The 17,691-nt window shown below is 41.2% G+C and overlaps 1 protein-coding gene across 1 annotated transcript in view; it reads left to right on the top strand.

Moving 5' to 3' along the window:
- Positions 1-849: 849 nt before the first annotated feature.
- The window catches only part of exd3 (exonuclease 3'-5' domain containing 3), a gene marked incomplete at its 3' end in the record, with an annotated part of 79,466 nt that continues 62,624 nt past the window's right edge, over positions 850-17,691 (top strand). Inside the window, 11 exon segments of the mRNA XM_083793243.1 lie at positions 850-897; positions 2,955-3,008; positions 5,109-5,179; positions 9,019-9,180; positions 9,870-10,067; positions 11,470-11,523; positions 12,720-12,859; positions 14,689-14,795; positions 15,773-15,858; positions 16,449-16,487; positions 16,906-17,072. Coding sequence (XP_083649369.1) covers positions 2,978-3,008; positions 5,109-5,179; positions 9,019-9,180; positions 9,870-10,067; positions 11,470-11,523; positions 12,720-12,859; positions 14,689-14,795; positions 15,773-15,858; positions 16,449-16,487; positions 16,906-17,072 — 1,055 coding nt within the window. The 5' untranslated portion in view covers positions 850-897; positions 2,955-2,977.

The following is a 17,691-nucleotide window of genomic DNA, read 5'->3' as shown; positions in this document are numbered from 1 at the left end:
ACATACAAACAGTACTGTACTACTGTGTCGAGATTTCCATATATATTTTTTCTAATTATTCATAAAAGGCATTAATATATTACAAGCACTTTGTATGTGTGATGATGCCTATTTAAAGACATTTCCTAAATTGCAATGAACGATTGCAGTTTGACTTGGCTAAAGTTGGCTTGGGATGGGATGGGATGCTGCTTCCTGATGTGTCATGTGTTCACTCATGAGCAACAACTATAGCTGGCCAGACGCCGAGTTATAGTTTTCCTTCAAAATAAAACATGTGTCGCATCATAATGCATGCGTTCGGGCGGTCGCTTTTGAAATAGCTTTAAGACACACGCACGCTCACACTCACGCATGCACTCACGCACATATACATACTGTATACACCAGTGGTTCCCAAAGTGGGGTCCGGGGACGCCCAGGGGTCCTTGAGGGAGTTCCAGGGCCTGGGGGACAGTTATAGGAACCAAATGGACCCTTATGGGTCTGTAACTCGAGAGAGTGTACAAATGGGACCAAATCCATTTGGTTCCATTTGTACACTCTCAGAGTTACATTATAACATTGATTTTACAATATACATTGGGGGTCCCAGAGATAGAAATGCCATTAAACTGGGGTCCGATTGAGAATCACTGCTAGAGCCATACAATTCTTCTCTAGTGGGGGGTCCCTGGCATATATTTTTCCAATGGGGGTCCGCGAGCTAATAAATGTCAATTTGGGGGTCCTAATTGGCATGAAAAGGTTTGGGAACACTCGTACACAATATTTCCCTACAGTGTACATTTTATTTTGAAGTCGCCAGAGGGAAGTCAACCACCATCAGAGCTAGTGTGTGTTGACTTGACGCTGCTGAGAGAGAGAGTGACTAACCGACGGCATTTATTTCACACGGTGAGTGTGTGTGTGTTTATACCTCTTCAATTCCACCACAGCACTGATTTAACACGTTAACTTTATGTCAAATTACTAGTCAAATGATACCAGCAAGACCTTCTTCTTCTTTAGGTGTTCAACTTATTAAGTGCGACGCACATTACACTGTAGCAGCCAGCATGTGTTGTGTTTACTTTTTTTTTTTTACCTACATCTACATGGCTAAACGTTGTGGAGTTTACGAGCTAATTATTGGAGTGAAGCCTTCATCAGAGAAACTATAACACCATATTCGCCATATTCGTATTCATTATGAACTCTTCCACTTAATACTGTACATCACCAAGCGACATGTTCAGTCCTGTGTGTCTGCATAAGGACATTTGAGGCTGTTGACTTTTGGTTTGACAGTGTGAATTAAATCAAACGTAGTAAATGCACCTCCGTTTTTTCTCTTTTGTTGCACTTCCCCCTCTTGATATTCATACTTTTCCTTTTTTCCCCTTATTTTATTAACTTTATTTCACAGTTTTTCGTGTACATGTACACATACAAATACCATATCCTTTTTTTATCATGTCTACTTGTGTGATATACTTTGTCGCCATTAGGTGGGGGTATAGGGTCGAAGGCAACAGAGTGACTCAACAGTCTATATTGACTGCACTAAAAAAATCTATTAGAGTAGGCTATAGTTGGTGCTGAATGTCAATAAATAATAAATGGGACCTTTTCAGTTTTCACACTTGACAGCTTTAAACAAACCTTCTAAATTGGTCCAAGTTTATTTCATGTTTCAATGTTTTATTTTAACATTGCTGTCTTCAACCCAATTCCACTGACGATGTCAATTATTATTATTATTTTAATTTTGTACTTTTAATGGATTTGGCTGATCCAGATGACTGACTGACTAAGAGAGTAGTGCAGTCTTACACTGGCCACAAGCAGTCTGAGACCCACAACGGAAGGAAGCCACACACTCATCAATTCAGTGGGATAATAGCTTCTGAGCTGCTTTAATATGTGAGCTTTAATTGTATTTGATGCCCTTTGATTAAAATGCTACACATTTTGTGTAGATTTGGTGTGTGTGTGTGTGTGTGTGTGTGTGTGTGTGTGTGTGTGTGTGTGTGTGTGTGTGTGTGTGTGTGTGTGTGTGTGTGTGTGTGTGTGTGTGTGTGTGTGTGTGTGTGTGTGTGTGTGTGTGTGTCACATTCTATACTAGTGAATGCACCCCTTCAGAGATTAAAATAGGGTGCATGTTGAATCCCAAAACACAGTTTACAGTTAAGGGACGCGATAAAACAACGACATCTGCATCCACGGGATGCACTAATGTACTGGTTTTTTATTCTAGTTTATTTCGCTAGCTTTAGTTATAATAATCATTTATTTTTCTGTTTTCTACATGAATATAACGACAATATATTATAACAATATAAAATGAAATGGGAGTTAAATGCTAAAATTTGTAAAGAAAAAAAAAAAGGCAAAATATGACTCCTAATGTCGTTGAAGTGGGACTCATAAAATGTCCCTGGAACCATCCCTGCATCTCATTACATTGAAAACCTATTTAAATCACTGAGCTATTGAAAAATAGCATATCTACAAGCTCATAGCGCGGCACACTACGAGCTGTAGGTCTGCTATTTTTGAAAAATCGTGAAAATGCGGCACAAATCTTTGAATATATATTCTTTCATTGCCAACGTTTTTAACTCAAATCTTTGCTTCTGGGGGGGGGGGGGGGGGGTCCCTGGAACAACATATTTTCAGATGGGGGTCGGAGGCCAATTACATACATTTTTGGGGTCCTTGACATGAAAATGTTTGAGAACGACCGATACAGAATTTTTTCTGAAAACTGTCAGGATTTAGAAGTCATCGGGTCTAAATGGGTTAATATGTCAGCTTTTATTTGATGCCCTTTGATTAAAGTGCTACACATTTTGTGTAGATTTGTGGGTGGTTTCTATACTAGTAAATGCACCCCTAATGTCTCTCTCTCTCTCTTTCTCTCTCTCTCTGACCCATCCTGCCCTCGCTCGCCCCTGCTGTTGTGGTCTCAGGAGTCTCGACGCCAGTCGGATGAATGAAGATGACTACACCGGTGGAGCCATCAGGTTCAGTGTGAAATCAGTGAATTCATAAAGTGTAGTGATGCTTTATCTTCACAAAGTGTGACTGACGGCACACTTCATAATATTATAGCATTTTTGTTTTACAGTATGTTTAGTTTTATCGGGGTACTTTGTCCAACGACCGTCACCCTGATTTCAGTGGCTTCAAGTGCTTGATCTACACAATTGATTTGGATACATTAGCATACTACAGTATAACAGTATATACAGTATCTGCTGTCCGGAGGAAACCTTATAACTCCACATTTTTCATTTTTCAGGACATTTAAAATATATGTCTTTAAGGAAATGAATAAAACCTTATATTTATATTATAACAATGCAATACTGCCTCATCAAAGTTGATGTTGTGACTTTAGATATTGTCAATGACTTGCATGAGAAGGAGAGAGTTGGTGGAGTTAGCTGTTTTAGCAGACATTTTGAGGGTCCAATGGAGTTAAGAGGTTTTGTCCAATGCGTTTTTTTACTACTTTCCATTGGTTCAGTATTTTCGAAACAACACACAGACGTAAAGGGGTGATCAATAGCACTGATTTATGGAATGAAATAAAAAACGGAGTTATGACTGGGTTTCCTCCCCACAGCAACGGCATAGAGCACCGAAGTCCTGACGTAACTCGCTCATCCCGACGATTCCCCTGGTTCGCGGAAGTAATTTCTCTATGGAGAATAACATGGGGTGATCTTAATATCGTCTACTATAAGCGTTGTGGTCCAAAAATAAACAAGCTGTCTCGGCGTTATTGTTAGGGAGGTGTCTCTGTATCGTTTGCAACAGTCAGTCACTCATATGATACAGTCTGCTTCTAGCGAAAATCTAACTAATTCAGCAGCAGTAACATTAGCGTTTTCTCTCAGTCAGTTGATTCTTCATATCCATATGAGTGAAGCGGTCGGGGTGACATGTTTATTTTTCAAACACAGTTGTTATATGAGGCGACCTAAAATCGCCTCAATGGGGATTTCAATGCAACTAAACAAATACATGAACCTGGGGACTGACGCCCTCTACTGAAAGTGACGTCAGACTTCGGTGCTCTATACAATGAGAATACAGTGTGTAAATCGTAAATGGTGCATTTATATATCGCCTTTATCCAAAGTGCATTTTACATAGATTGCGCACTACACTCACCCACCCATTCATACACCGACGACGGAGGAAACCATGCAAGACACCAAACTGGGAGGGTGGGTTTCATAGTCGGGAGGGTTTCATAGTCTTGACTCTTGCTCAAGGACACTCTGGGGTAGCCCAGGATTGTACTGGGAAGGGAACCTGGGTTTCCATGTAGCCACTCCTCCACCCCTGTGTGTGTGTGTGTGTGTGTGTGTGTGTGTGTGTGTGTGTGTGTGTGTGTGTGTGTGTGTGTGTGTGTGTGTCAGGGTTGACGTCACGACTACCTAGTTGTTACGTCATCCCCATCCTTATATAAGGCCAGAACCATTCTCTGTCGGATTATAAACTTCAATCAAGTCTAAATGGTGCATTTATATAGCGCCTTTATCCAAGGCGCTTTACAGAGATTGTGCATTACATTCACCCATTCACACACACATTCATACACCGATGGCAGCGGAAACCATGCAAGGCACCAACTAGCACATCGGGAGCAATTAGGGGTTCAGTGTTTTGCTCAAGGACACTTCGACAGTAACTCTGGGGGAGCCTGGGTTCGAACTGGCAACCTTGCGGTTACCATCCAGGCACTCTACCCCTGAGCCACCGCCGCCCCGTCTGTATGAGAATATGAACCTAAGCCTTAAAACTTGAGCTTATCTTAACTTGTCCATCTTTAAAGATTTAGTCAAGACTTTACTCTGCAAAAAAGTTCCATCTGGTCAGCAATTCCACAGCAAGTGTGTGTGTGTGTGTGTGCGCGCACGTGCATGCGCGCTTATCTAAAACGTAACTTACTGTATCATAACACAAAGCTTTGTGTTTTAAAGGCAGGCTGATATTATAGCAAAGTGTTTGGAAGAATAGCCTCAACATGTTTGGTCCAATGACGGGTCGATGGGGCCAAAGGTCAAAATATAACCCCCACCACCGCATCTGTGCCTGTGTTTGACCCCCAGGTGTTGACCCTACCGTTCTGCTTGTAGAGCAACTTGTGGAGATATGGTACAGCCCCAATGGAACACAGAAGGTGAGAGTCACTTTGTGTGTGTGTGCGTGTGCGTGTGTGATGACTGTTGTCTGTGGCTACACGGGTAGGATTGCAGGTATACTGAAAGGCTATTGAATGTATGACATCTCTTTCACAAGTTAACCGTTTCAGTTCATACGACGTATGAGACCGTCATAAGGATCCCGACAAATTAGTCCCATCGGCGTGTGAGGACGTCCTAGCGACACGGGGCGAGATAAGAATATTCAGAAGTTTTCCTTTTTTTTCTCTTTTGGCTTTTGGCTTTCCGTAGGCTAACGCTATGTGCAACTATTAGCTTGTCATTGACTCCCATGTTAGCGCGGCGGAAAGAATGTCTCGTATCTCCTAATCAAAGGCGCTCTCCGTGGTGATGAATGGATCGATATGCTGGCGCTTCATTTCTGCTCCTCATCCGTCTCTCCCGCAAAATATGAACGCTTTTTGGAGCGTAAAAATTAAGATGATCGGGGATGTGAGGTCTCTTTGTAAAGTCAACTTTTTTTAGGAAAGTGTTTCCGGTTCATGGCTTTCAGAGTAAAAGCGATCAGACAACTCTGGCACCCAGAGCTTCTATTTTGAAGGCACTTCCGGCACTAAATGTGTAAGGAGAATTCCATGCTAGAAGGCTTTCTTACCTTTATTTGTAGTCGTTACGTCCCCACCAAAGAGGTCCAGGTGTTATTTTGTGCAAAAGTGCATTATTGGCTATTTCCCCTACCATAAGCCCTCAATGGGGGTTGGGTTTTTGTGCTAATTTGCTTATTTCCACCGAAATAAGTAGTAAAGTGTGCCTCTTTGGATACTATTTACATCAGTGGTAACCAACCTTTTCAAGCCCAAGAGCCCATTTTATTCCCAATTGTAAGCCAAGATCTACCACTAAAACGTGTTAGAAAAAACACTTGTTTTTTGCTATTTCTGACAGGCTCAATGCATGTGCACACATCCACACAAAGACTAAAGCTTAAATAAGAATAAAAACTTATAGTAAGTTATATTATCAATGTAAAAAGGACCTATAACATAGAATTCAACTTTTTCCATTTCTTTTCTGTTTTTGGAGCTCCCATATGTGTTTTCTATCCCCACAAATAACCAATTTTGAACAATCAGGCTTTCATATCATATCAGGTGCTTTAATAGAAATTGCTCTCAGGAACGGCTCAACTGATTTTGGCCTCATCGTGATGTCATCAATGTCACCCTACTTTGTATAATTCCTCCTCTTCTTAAGTATTCAGTTCCAAATTTGCATTTCCACTTTGTTTACAATGTCCACCATTGTCGATTTTCCAAGCTGGCATGGAATGGAAACAACCTGGTTTTATCTAGCATCAGTATTATAATGACTCAAATATTAAATAATCTGCATCTGCACCCCCACCACCCCAGGACATTGTGGTACTGCAGCTAAAACTGCTTTCAAAGTCCAGAAAGAAATGACAAGGCCTGGTTATACTTATATCAGTGGTGATTGAGGCTCAAAACCATTAGAAATAACTTTGAGGGACATAGACAATATGATATTAAATATTAAAAGCCATTTTAGAAAGTATGTTATTTGCGCTTTAAGACAAATGTATTAGAAATAAAAAATATTAGGACAAAAATACAAATAAACTTCTTTGAGTTTTTTTTTTAATAAAACAAAATGCAAAGGACATGAATTGCTTTTACAGCACAATATTTTGTTTCTCATTTCAATGAATATTCACATATTTGTAAAGTTTGAACGCCAACTTTTAACCAAACGTGGGAGAAACACTGTGCACGGCTGCACGCACAAATAAAGAGTGCACTCGCGCACGCACATGACGGATTATTATCGATCAAAACAATCCTTAGCGTCGCTTACAAAAGCATGTGTTACAAAATCACCGACCTGGATGGATAAATATCAGTGGTCCATCCATTGTGTGACCTGATTAACGAGCAACGGTAGGCAGCCGAGTAAGTTAACAGCTTAGTAAATTAATAGTCTACCGTAGCTGTGTGTCAGATGTTCTGTCTGAAGCAGTCAAAGCCAAGGAGAATGTTACAATTTAATTCACTATCGAGCATCTTGCCCTGCATCGAATATCACATGATAGAACAGCAGGATAGTCTGTCTATCATCCATGCATCCATGCATGAGCTATACGTAAGCCCTGTCTAGGACCCACTTCCTTCAAAACTGTGGCTTTCTTGTTCAATAGTTAGAATCTTCAGCTCTCACTGTGTCATGTTTTGACAGCGGCACTAAACATTTTGACAATTTGTCATAGTGATATTATCCAGCCAGGTCGGTGATTACTTATCATTCATGCTGTGCAACACGCTAAGGATTGTTTTGATCGATAATAATCCATCATGTGCGAGTGCCGAGTGCACTCTTTATTTGTGCGTGCAGCCGTGCAGTGTTAAAAGTTGGCGTTCGAACTTTACAAATAATAATATTCAACGTGTCGGGGACGCTATCATGCTGCGTTCACTCTGATGCTCTCATTGCTCTGTGTGCTGCCTGCGAGGGGAACAACAGACACAGTCACAGCACATGAGCACAGAGTGCTAAAAGGGGGAGGGCCGAGGGCGGTGCGGTGGAAGCAAGGGGAACAGATCTTCAAGCTGAAAAGCATCGAGCCTCTACACGTTGTTAGCTTGTAGATCTGCTCTTTTTTTGCGAACGACATTCTGCTGTGTATTTCTGCCCGTCAGTCTGACACTTTGGGATCGACTTGAAAGGTTCCCGCGAGCTACTGGTAGCTCGCGAGCCCCTGGTTGGTTACCCCTGATTTACATTATGAAGAGAAAAAAACGATTTTTGCGCAATGGAAATAAGCGAACCCTCCAATGCCCCATTCAATTAAATGCAATGCAATTCCATTCATTGAGGGCTTATGGTAGGGGAAAGCCTTCTAGCATGGAATTCTCCTTTAAAGCAAATGTTCAAAGGCATTTTCACAAGTGATTATCTCTTTGATAAATAGAAAGCAGTGATTGCTTTCTAAATATATAATCTGTTGTGTGTCAAACTGCATTACAAGTTTGATAATTCAAATATATTTAAAATTTTAATAAAATGTCATATTGAACTTTTCCTGATACTTGTTATGAAGTAGGAAGTATTTAGGAAATATTATACCTGGGTAGTAAGATTATACCTGGGTCCGTGTTCATCAAACATTCACAGAATAACTTCCAAGAATTGCAATCAAAATAATTGCAAAAACAGAGATATTTATTACGTTTTGTACAGCTACAGAGTACTATTTCTCTTCTGAGCATGAATGACATGCGGATTAATGCAAAAAGCTTAAACAATGTAATATTTAAAAAAATTGAATAATTGCACACAATCTTCTCTGCACACTGTGTAGACCGTTCATTCTACTCACCAAGATAACACCAATAACCTTTTAACTAAAGAGATGGAGAACAGATTTGACCGAGAGACTGCCATCGCGCAAATTCCAGCTTTTCACCAGTCTGAAATAAGTGTCAGAGCTAAAATTGACATGCAAATATGAAATAGATGCTTAAACATGTACCTAGGTGGAATGATAGAGTTCACAGAAGTGAACCTTTCAAGCCTGTTTTCTCAACTCGCTGTTTTCTCTGCAAGACATTACTCTATAAGCCATATCTCCAAAACCGGTGGGTCAAACTGAACAACCAATATGTAAATTTGAAGCTATGATTCCCTGCTTTCATATGACATGAAAAACGAAAATTCAAAACAATCCAATGGCAGTCACATTTTATCTCCCTCTTTTCCACACTCACTCACTTCCACCCTTTCACCTTTAAATCCCATTCTTCTTCCTTTCCTCTCTCACATTCCCTTTTTGTCCCCCCAGATGCGTCTGATGGCCCAGCAGGCGTTTTCTGAGCTGACTAGCCCACTGGAAGACCTGCTGACGGTCCTGGAGGGCTTCGTGGAGAAGTCACTCTTTAACATGAACAGCCTGGTCAACGGCTTCCTGGAAGAGTTTCAGAAATGGCGAAGGAAGCAGCCACAGGTGGACCAAAACTTATCAGTTTAAATAGCTTCAAACTCCTGAAGTGTGTGTCGTAACTCTTATATGTCTGATTTTTGCTGTTCATAAACGCATACCGGTAGATGCAATATACTATTCCTGACTCGTTTTAACCCGTTTTGACCCGAGATCAGATTCAAAAAATGTCTTCTACATCCTAACGGTTTTCTGAAAAAGCTATGTTTCTATGTCAGTCGATTTTTCAAAAATAGCAGACCTACAAGCTCGTAGCGCGCCACTCGGTGGCGTGCTAGGCGCTTGTAGATCTGCTATTTTGTTTTTTATCGTGAAAATGGCTGCGGCACAGATCTTTGAATATATTCTTTCAGAGCGAACATTTTTAACTCAAATCTTTGCTTCTGAGGGGTTCCTGGAATAACATATTTTCAGATGGGGGGCGGGGGGGGGGGGGTTCGGCGGCCAATTACATCTAATTTTTGGGGTTCCTTGACCTGAAATATTGAACACCACTGATACAGAAACATGAGGTATTTCAGAAAACTGTCAGGATTTAGAAGACATTTTTATTTATTTAATTTCGACCTAAATGGGTCGATCTATTGCACTTCTTTCCATCTCCTCTTATGACATTCATGCTTTCATCCCGTTCTCCCACGTAATACTTTTGTATTTCTCTGTCTTATCGTTTTGTTCTCGACGACCAAACCCAGGTGACCCTGGACTCGTTCTCGGAGGAGCAGGCGGTCGCACTAAAGCATCGAGTGTTGGGACTCCTGACGAGGATCCCGCTGACCTGGCACCCCGCCTCGGTGGACGCCTTCCTCGACCTGTACCGGCTGCAGTCTCTGGACCCGAGCGTGCTCCGGTCGAGCGTCATGAAGCTTCAAGGCCTCCGGTGTTACAAAGAGGTGAGTTATACTGACCGTTAGGCCTCACTCACCACACACCTTTCGATCTAGCACACAACATTGATTCATGCTAGATAGGCATGTAACGATACACTCAACTCACGATACGATACGTATCACGATATGAGGTTCACGATACGATTTTTCACGATATTTTCAACACAATGATTTTCCAGACAAATGAGCAATTCTTTTTTTTTATGATTTATCTTCCCCCCCAAAGCTACGTTTTTTCACAATTTTTATTTAACTACATTGCAAAGATAATTGCCTTCCTTGATGTATTAGCATCAATAACGACCATCACCTGGGCACAGTCACAGACACATATACAGCTCCCCTCTCCAGGCCTCTACTGTCTCATTTCTCTCCAAAATCATGTGAATATGATGGAATATGATTACAGCTGACATTTCTTATCACACACTGCCCCCCCCCCCCCCCCCCCTAAAAAAGAAAAGAAAATGTTTTTTTTTTTTTTTTTCTTAATCGTTTTTTTTTTTAAATAAATCGATACATATCGTCGGGATATAATATCGATATATTGCGATATACGATATATCGTTACATGCCTAATGCTAGATGTAAGCAAGATGTAAGTGTCATGGCCGCCTTCAATGCATTTCCAATGGAAGTCACATGGTTTGATACAACATTTTGGACTACAAGCTGTTTTATGGCTTTCGGCTGTGTTTCGACTGCCCCCCCACCCCCCCACCCCCTCATACAGCACAAATGTTGTGTCAAACCATGTGACTCCCATTGGAAATGCATTGGGGCAAGATGTATCACACCCTTTGTAGCATACATCAGTCTGTTGTAAAGGTGTGAGTGAGGCCTTAGCCAGTGGTGGAAAATGGTACTCAATTGTTTTACTCACGTAAAAGTACCAATACTGCAATTTTAGAACTACTTTGTTACAAGTGAAAGTGCGGAATTGAAAATGTACTTGAGTAAAAGTACAAAAGTATCACAATGTACTTAAAGTACTAAAAGTAAAACTACTCATTGTGCAGAATGTCCCATTTGACAAGTTCAAAATGTGTACAAAATCTATTGAATTTTTTTTCATAATAATAATAATGAATTGCATTTTTATAGAGCTTTTTCCAAGTGCTCAAAGCGCTTTACAATGGTTTATTCATTCATACATTGGGAGGTGAAGCGGCGAACAGTCGACGCCAGCAGTTTTCACTTCCCACATTCACACACCAATGTAGGTTTCAGTGTCTTGCCCAAGGACACTTTGACATGCAGACATGAGGAGGTGCCGGGATTCGAACCGCCGACCCACGGATCATTGGACAACCTGCTCTACCTCCTGAGCCACAGCCGCCCCCAATTTTATTCAGTCTTTTGGATTGTTAAGTTGGTGCTTAATTAATGTTCTGTTTTTCATCAGGCAGCCGTACTAGGCATGAAATTTAAACTACAGAAGGAACTGGACATGGAAGAGGTGAGAGGTTGCATTTGCATGTTGAAATTGGTTAAATTGTTTATTATGTAAGTAGGTAGTATCAAGGGCATTTATGATGTATATATATTGAGTATTAGAAATTAGGCATGTAACGATATATTGTATATCTTATCGATGTATATATCGATATTAATCCAGACGGTATGAATCAATTTATTGAAATTCGATTTTCAAAATGTCTTATTTTAGAAATGAGTCACTTTCAGTAGTAGAGCACTGTAGAGGGTAGCTGTGTGTCTGTGGCCTCTTTTACACGGCGACCATCTCCAGATAAAACGTCAAAGTCCTGTTGCGTTCTCATTTTCTATTGACACTTTACACTAGAACGCACACTTTATGAAAACGCTATAATGTCGCTAGGTGGCGGTAACGGGCTGCCAAATAGACCAGTCGCCCACATTACGCACAAGAAGAAGAGCCAGCTCCCCCTTCACGCAACAGGCAGCCCAGAGCATGCAGGCGGAGCGCGCCACGGGATGGATATATATTTTATAATGCATTAGGCTACATAAACGCTGCTGCCGCCTATCGCAAGGCATTTTATTTACATCATGGTTTTACATTCACCATCGCTGATGAGCGGCACTTTGTAGGCGAGGAGGGAGGCTTGTTCAGGAACTATATTATATGGCTCTGCATCAATGTAATGAACATATGCGCTGTGAACCAACGCAAAACGGTTTTGCCTGTTTACATGGAGAAGGGATAAAACGGCGTTCTCAAAGATTTCCACTCTGGAAGGTGGTTTCACTTTGTTGCGTTTTCACCTCCTGAAAACACCGTTCTCGTGTAAAAGGACATCAGCAAACGATACTTTATTTTGCCGTTTTATATGAACACCATTCTCGTGTAAAGACCACCTGTGACTGTGCCCAGGTGATGATGGTCGTTGATGCTCATCGAGGAAGGCAATTATGTTTCTGCACTGTCAAAAGTAATGCCACTTCTTTTGCAATGTAGTTAAATAAAAAATGTGAAAAAAGACATTTTTTGTTTAAAATATCGTGAAAAATCATATCGTGAACCTCATATCGTGATTCGTGATACGAATCGTATCGTGAGTTGAGTGAATCGTTACATGCCTATTAGGCAATACATTATTTTGTAAATATCGACAGGACGGTTGGACAAACTAGACACTAGCTAATGTTCTGGACTCCATTTTTGCCCCACAGATTTGTGTACCACTGATTCTGCACGACAAGCTGTCTATAGCCGAGTCCTACGTGGCAGGCCACCCTGCCCTGGAGCAACGCCTCGTCACCGTCCTAGACTCCTGGTGCCTTCCCGACTTCAGCGTGAACAACATATGCAAGTATGGAGACTACGTAGTGTTGATTTCGTCGACTAAAACTATATGACGAAAAAAATGTTTTGTCGACTACCTTTTTTTTCACTGACGAAAACTAAATAGAATACTACGGTAAATGAAAACTTAAGCTACGATGACTAAAACTAAGACCAAATTATATGGACAATTTCATCAACAGATAAAAACTAGACTAAAATGTTAGGAAAGCATAACACGATGACAACACCAAAATGGGTTCCCCGTTCAGAATGGGTTAAAGTGAATGGCACATCGAGTGGCAAAGCAACATGCAAAGTGAGTTTAACATTGTTTAACGTTGTTTAATGCAATCAGACAGGACTTTTCTGTGTGGATGTCAAGGCCAGGAAGTCGTTTTTTGCCACTCAGTAGGCATTCCTGCATAAACAAAATGATGATGTCACGCGCATACCCTCTATTGAGTTCACAAGTTCCCTCCTCCTCTACCTTGATCTGGTCTCTCAAGTCTCAAAAGAAAATCTGATATCTCCATAATAATTTCAAGTTGTATAGACGTCTTGTTGGCTCGTGTTTACATTTGCACTGTGGCACAGCTTCAATAATAATTTAAAGGTTTTATGACATTCATTTTCATTTATTTTTCTTTTTACTTTTAGGTTTTATGACCTCAATTACACCCAAAAAACCTGAACTTTGAACATTCAGTGGATTTTCTGTGGTCTGAAGTTTTCTTTGGGGTTTTTTGGGCCTTTTGAGCTACAATGAAAACAGGAAACACAGTGAAACAGTGACATCTGCTGGCAAATCCCATTGACATATATGGGATTTGCAGTAAGTGATGTCACTTACTGCCGGCAAATCAGAGCACCTGTTTGAGCCAGAAAACCCCAGATCACAGAAAATCTACTGAATGTTAAAAGTTCATGTTTTTTGGGTGCAATTGAGATTAGAAAACCTAAAAAAAACTAAAACAATTCCAAAACCTTTTTTTTAATGTCACAATGCCTTTAATAATATATCATCAGTCCCGCGTTGAAAAAAAAAAACATGGGTTTTTCAGACAACTGTCAGGATTTAGAAGGACATTTGTAGAATCCTCCTCGGGTCTAAAATGGGTTAAAATATTTCTGACACTTCTCGTGCCAATATGAAGCTCCTTTGAATTGTGTGTACGTACGTGCTCTCATGCAGGGACGTGCACACATAGACATCAAAGGGGGCTTCAGGCCCCTGCCCTTTTACCCCGTCTGTAAAACAACTGCCCTTTCCAGACCACGAACGCAGCATTTACTATGGTGGAAGAAATGCACATGCCAATTCTTCTTTTAACCCATTCTGAACGGGAACCCATTTTGGTGTAAAGCATCATGTTATGCTTTAACTATTGAAAAATAGCAGATCTACAAGCTCATAGCGCGCGCTACGAGCTTGTAGGTCTGCTATTTTTGAAAAATCGAAGAGCGACTGACATTTTTTTAGAATCTGATCTCAGGTCAGAATGAAAACTGTCAGGATGTAGAAGACATTTTTAGAATCTGATCTCAGGTCAGAATGGGTTAAAGAAATGCACATGCCCCTCTCCTTTCCATGCCATGCCGGAAGGCAGCAGTCAGTCTCCTGAACTTGGAACGCAGCATTTTTGCGTTGAACAAATTTGTTTAGAATGTCGTTACACACCGCATCTCCACTATAGCTAAAGAGTGCTGGGTTGCGCCCCCGAAAATAGCCGATCTACAAGCTCACTGCTTGTAGATCTGCCATTTTCTCTATTTTTTTTTTTTTACCTCTTACGGGATTTCAGCCCCTGCTGCCTCTCTAACACTCTCTGCCTGTCCCCTGCTCTCATGTCGCAGGCAGTTCCCGGACCTGGTCCTCTCCAAACACAACGTCATGCAGACCGGCCCCAAAGTGCTCAGCAGACACGTGTTTAGGCTAATAAAGAAGTTCAACATTAACGAAGGTATGTATGTATGTACCAGTATGCCGTGGTGGAAAAAAGCCACTCAATTGTTTCAGTTAAAGGAGAATTCCATACTAGAAGGCTTTCTTTACCTTCATTTGTAGTTGTTACGTCCCCACCTTTACCTTCATTTGTAGTTGTTACGTCCCCACCAAAGAGGTCCAGGTGTTATTTTGCGCAAAAGTGCATTATTGGCCATTTCCTCTACCATAAGCCCTCAATGGGGGTTGGGTTTTTGTGCTAATTCGCTTATTTACATCGAAATAAGTACTAAAGTGTGCCGCTTGGGAGAGATTTTTGAGCGATGGAAATACGCGAATTAGCACAACACCACATAGGCCCATTCAATTCACTGCAATTCAATGCAATTCATTGAGGGCTTATGGTAGGGGAAATAGCCAATAATGCGCTTTTGCACAAAAGAACACCTGGACCTCTTTGGTGGGGACGTAACAACTACAAATAAAGGTAAGAAAGCCTTCTAGCATGGAATTCTCCTTTAAGTAAAAGTACCAATACTGACATTTTAGAAGTAAAAGTGCAGAATTGAAAATGTACTTGAGTAAAAGTACAAAAGTATTGGCATCAAAATATTGCAGAATGTCCAACTTCACAAGTTCAACATGTGTACAAAATCTATTGAAAATTGCAGATCTACAAGCTCACAATGCGCCACGTTGCAACACACTGTGAGCTTGTAGATCTGCTATTTTCAAATGGCCCGAAATGTATAGGGTCGAAGTGGTTAATGTATGTTTTCTAATCAAAATCGCCAAAGTAACGAGTAACTAAAGTTTTCAAAATAATTGTAGTGTAGTAAAAGTGAAAGATTTGGCTCTGAGATGTAGTAGAGTAGAAGTAAAAGTAATTGGTACTTAGTTATTTTCCACCACTGACAGTATGTAAGGTTTGTTGGAACAAGTCAAAAGTGAGCAAATATTATTTCATTCAGTATTTCTGGTCTTCTGTTTATATAGAGCTGTGTGCAGAATTGTGTCCCAATGCTATGCAGAAGAGAAAAGAAGATGCTCTGCAATACTTCACGCACAAGATGTTTAGAGACGTAAGTAGATGGACAATACTTTAACCCGTTCTGACCTGAGAACTGATTCTACAAAATGTTCTACAATATGTTGTTTTAGGAACCCCGCCAGAAGCAAAGATTTGTGTTAAAACCGTTCGCTCTGAAAGAATATATATTGAAAGTTTTGCGACACATTTTCACGATTAAAAAAAAATAGCAGATCTACAAGTTCATAGCGCGGCACTCTGTGCCGCGCTATGAACTTGTAGATCTGCTATTTTCCAACAGCTAAAGCATAACATAATGCTTAAAACACCAAAAGGGGTTAACCAAGCATCTCGTTTTGGAATATAAATCCTAGGGTAGCCGAGGGTGGACGCGAGGAGGTTATCACACACAAAACAACACAAGGGGCTCCCTCTGCGTCAATCAGCCAAATGGGGATGTGGGTTTTTGGGGGTGTTGGCTTGGCTTGGGGAATACCACACACATTTTCCTAAAACTAAAAAAGAAAATAGATAAACATGTTACGAAGCAATAAGAAATAAAGATGCCAAACAGGCTTGCATTTTAATTAAGATCGCTTTCTTTGTCTGTTGTTTTCCCCCCCTCCCAATTTTCCATTATAGAAATCCATGAAGGAGGAGAACTGGAGAGACCGTGTGGAGGTAAAATATTTGTAATTTTTTTATTTAAAACATATTTTTTTTAGATGTTTTTTTTTTTCTTTTTTGAAACTGCTATAAGCAATATTATATCTTTTATTTTTGTTCCTAGAGGCTTTGTCATTGGTCGGAAAGACCAAGACAGACAGACCAAGACCAGACAGTCTCTGACTGTGACACCGATTCTGCAAATGTCTTCTAAATCCTGACTGTTTTCTTGAAAAAGCTGTTTTTCTATGTCAGTCGTTCTCAAACACTTTTATGTCACTTTTCACGATTCTTCAAAAATAGCAGACCTACAAGCTCGTAAGCTTGTAGGTCTGCTATTTTTCAATAGCTAAAGCTTTACATAATGCAACACCAACACGTGCACGTGTGTGTGTGTGTGTGCGTGCGTGTGTGCGTGCGTGCGTGCGTGTAGTATATGGTGGTGGATGACGTGGAGCTGCAGATCTTCATGGTGGAGATGCTGGTCAGGTACTCTGACCTCCAGACCGCTGCCCAGTGGTCGCTCCAATACGGCCTCCCCAGGAACAGACTGCCGTTTGGCGTCTGGGACGTGCAGCAGAGTCTGCCAGACCATCTCAAGTGAGTTCATCTAATATTGAAATGCACCACCATTAACCCACTCTGAACGGGAACCCCCCCTTTTGGTGTTTTTACGTTATGCTTTAGCTATTGAAAAATAGCATTTTTGAAAAATCGTGAAAATGTGACGCAAATCTTTAATATATTCTTTCAGAGTGAGCGATTTTTGCTTCTGGGGGGTCCCTGGAATGATATATTTTCAGATGGGGGTCGGCGGCCAATTACATATAATTTTTGGGGGTCCTTGACATGACAATGTTTGAAAACCACTGAGGGGGCACGGTGGCACAGTTGGTAGTGCTGTCGCCTCACAGCTAGAAGGTCCTGGGTTCGATTCCCGCTGGGGACGCTGTGGGCACTGGTGGCGTGTTTCCTCCTCTGCGTCATCAGTGCCCATACCCGAGGCAGGGGTTGGCGATAGGGCCTTTCTGTGTGGAGTTTGCATGTTCTCCCCGTGTCCCCTAGGGTAGATACCCTCACAAAAACATGCCGTAATCCTGGTCTCTAAAACTACCTCCCCCTGGCCAGCCGGGCGCCTGATGGAGGGGAAAGGAACTGGTCGGAATAACGTGTCCCTTCCACGCGCTACGTCCGGCCGGGGAAATTCCCCTCTGTCTGG

Source organism: Protomyctophum parallelum (assembly GCF_964188405.1).
Source record: "Protomyctophum parallelum genome assembly, chromosome: 21".
NCBI classification, from domain to species: Eukaryota; Metazoa; Chordata; class Actinopteri; order Myctophiformes; family Myctophidae; genus Protomyctophum; species Protomyctophum parallelum.
This window is presented reverse-complemented; position numbering and strand designations above follow the sequence as displayed.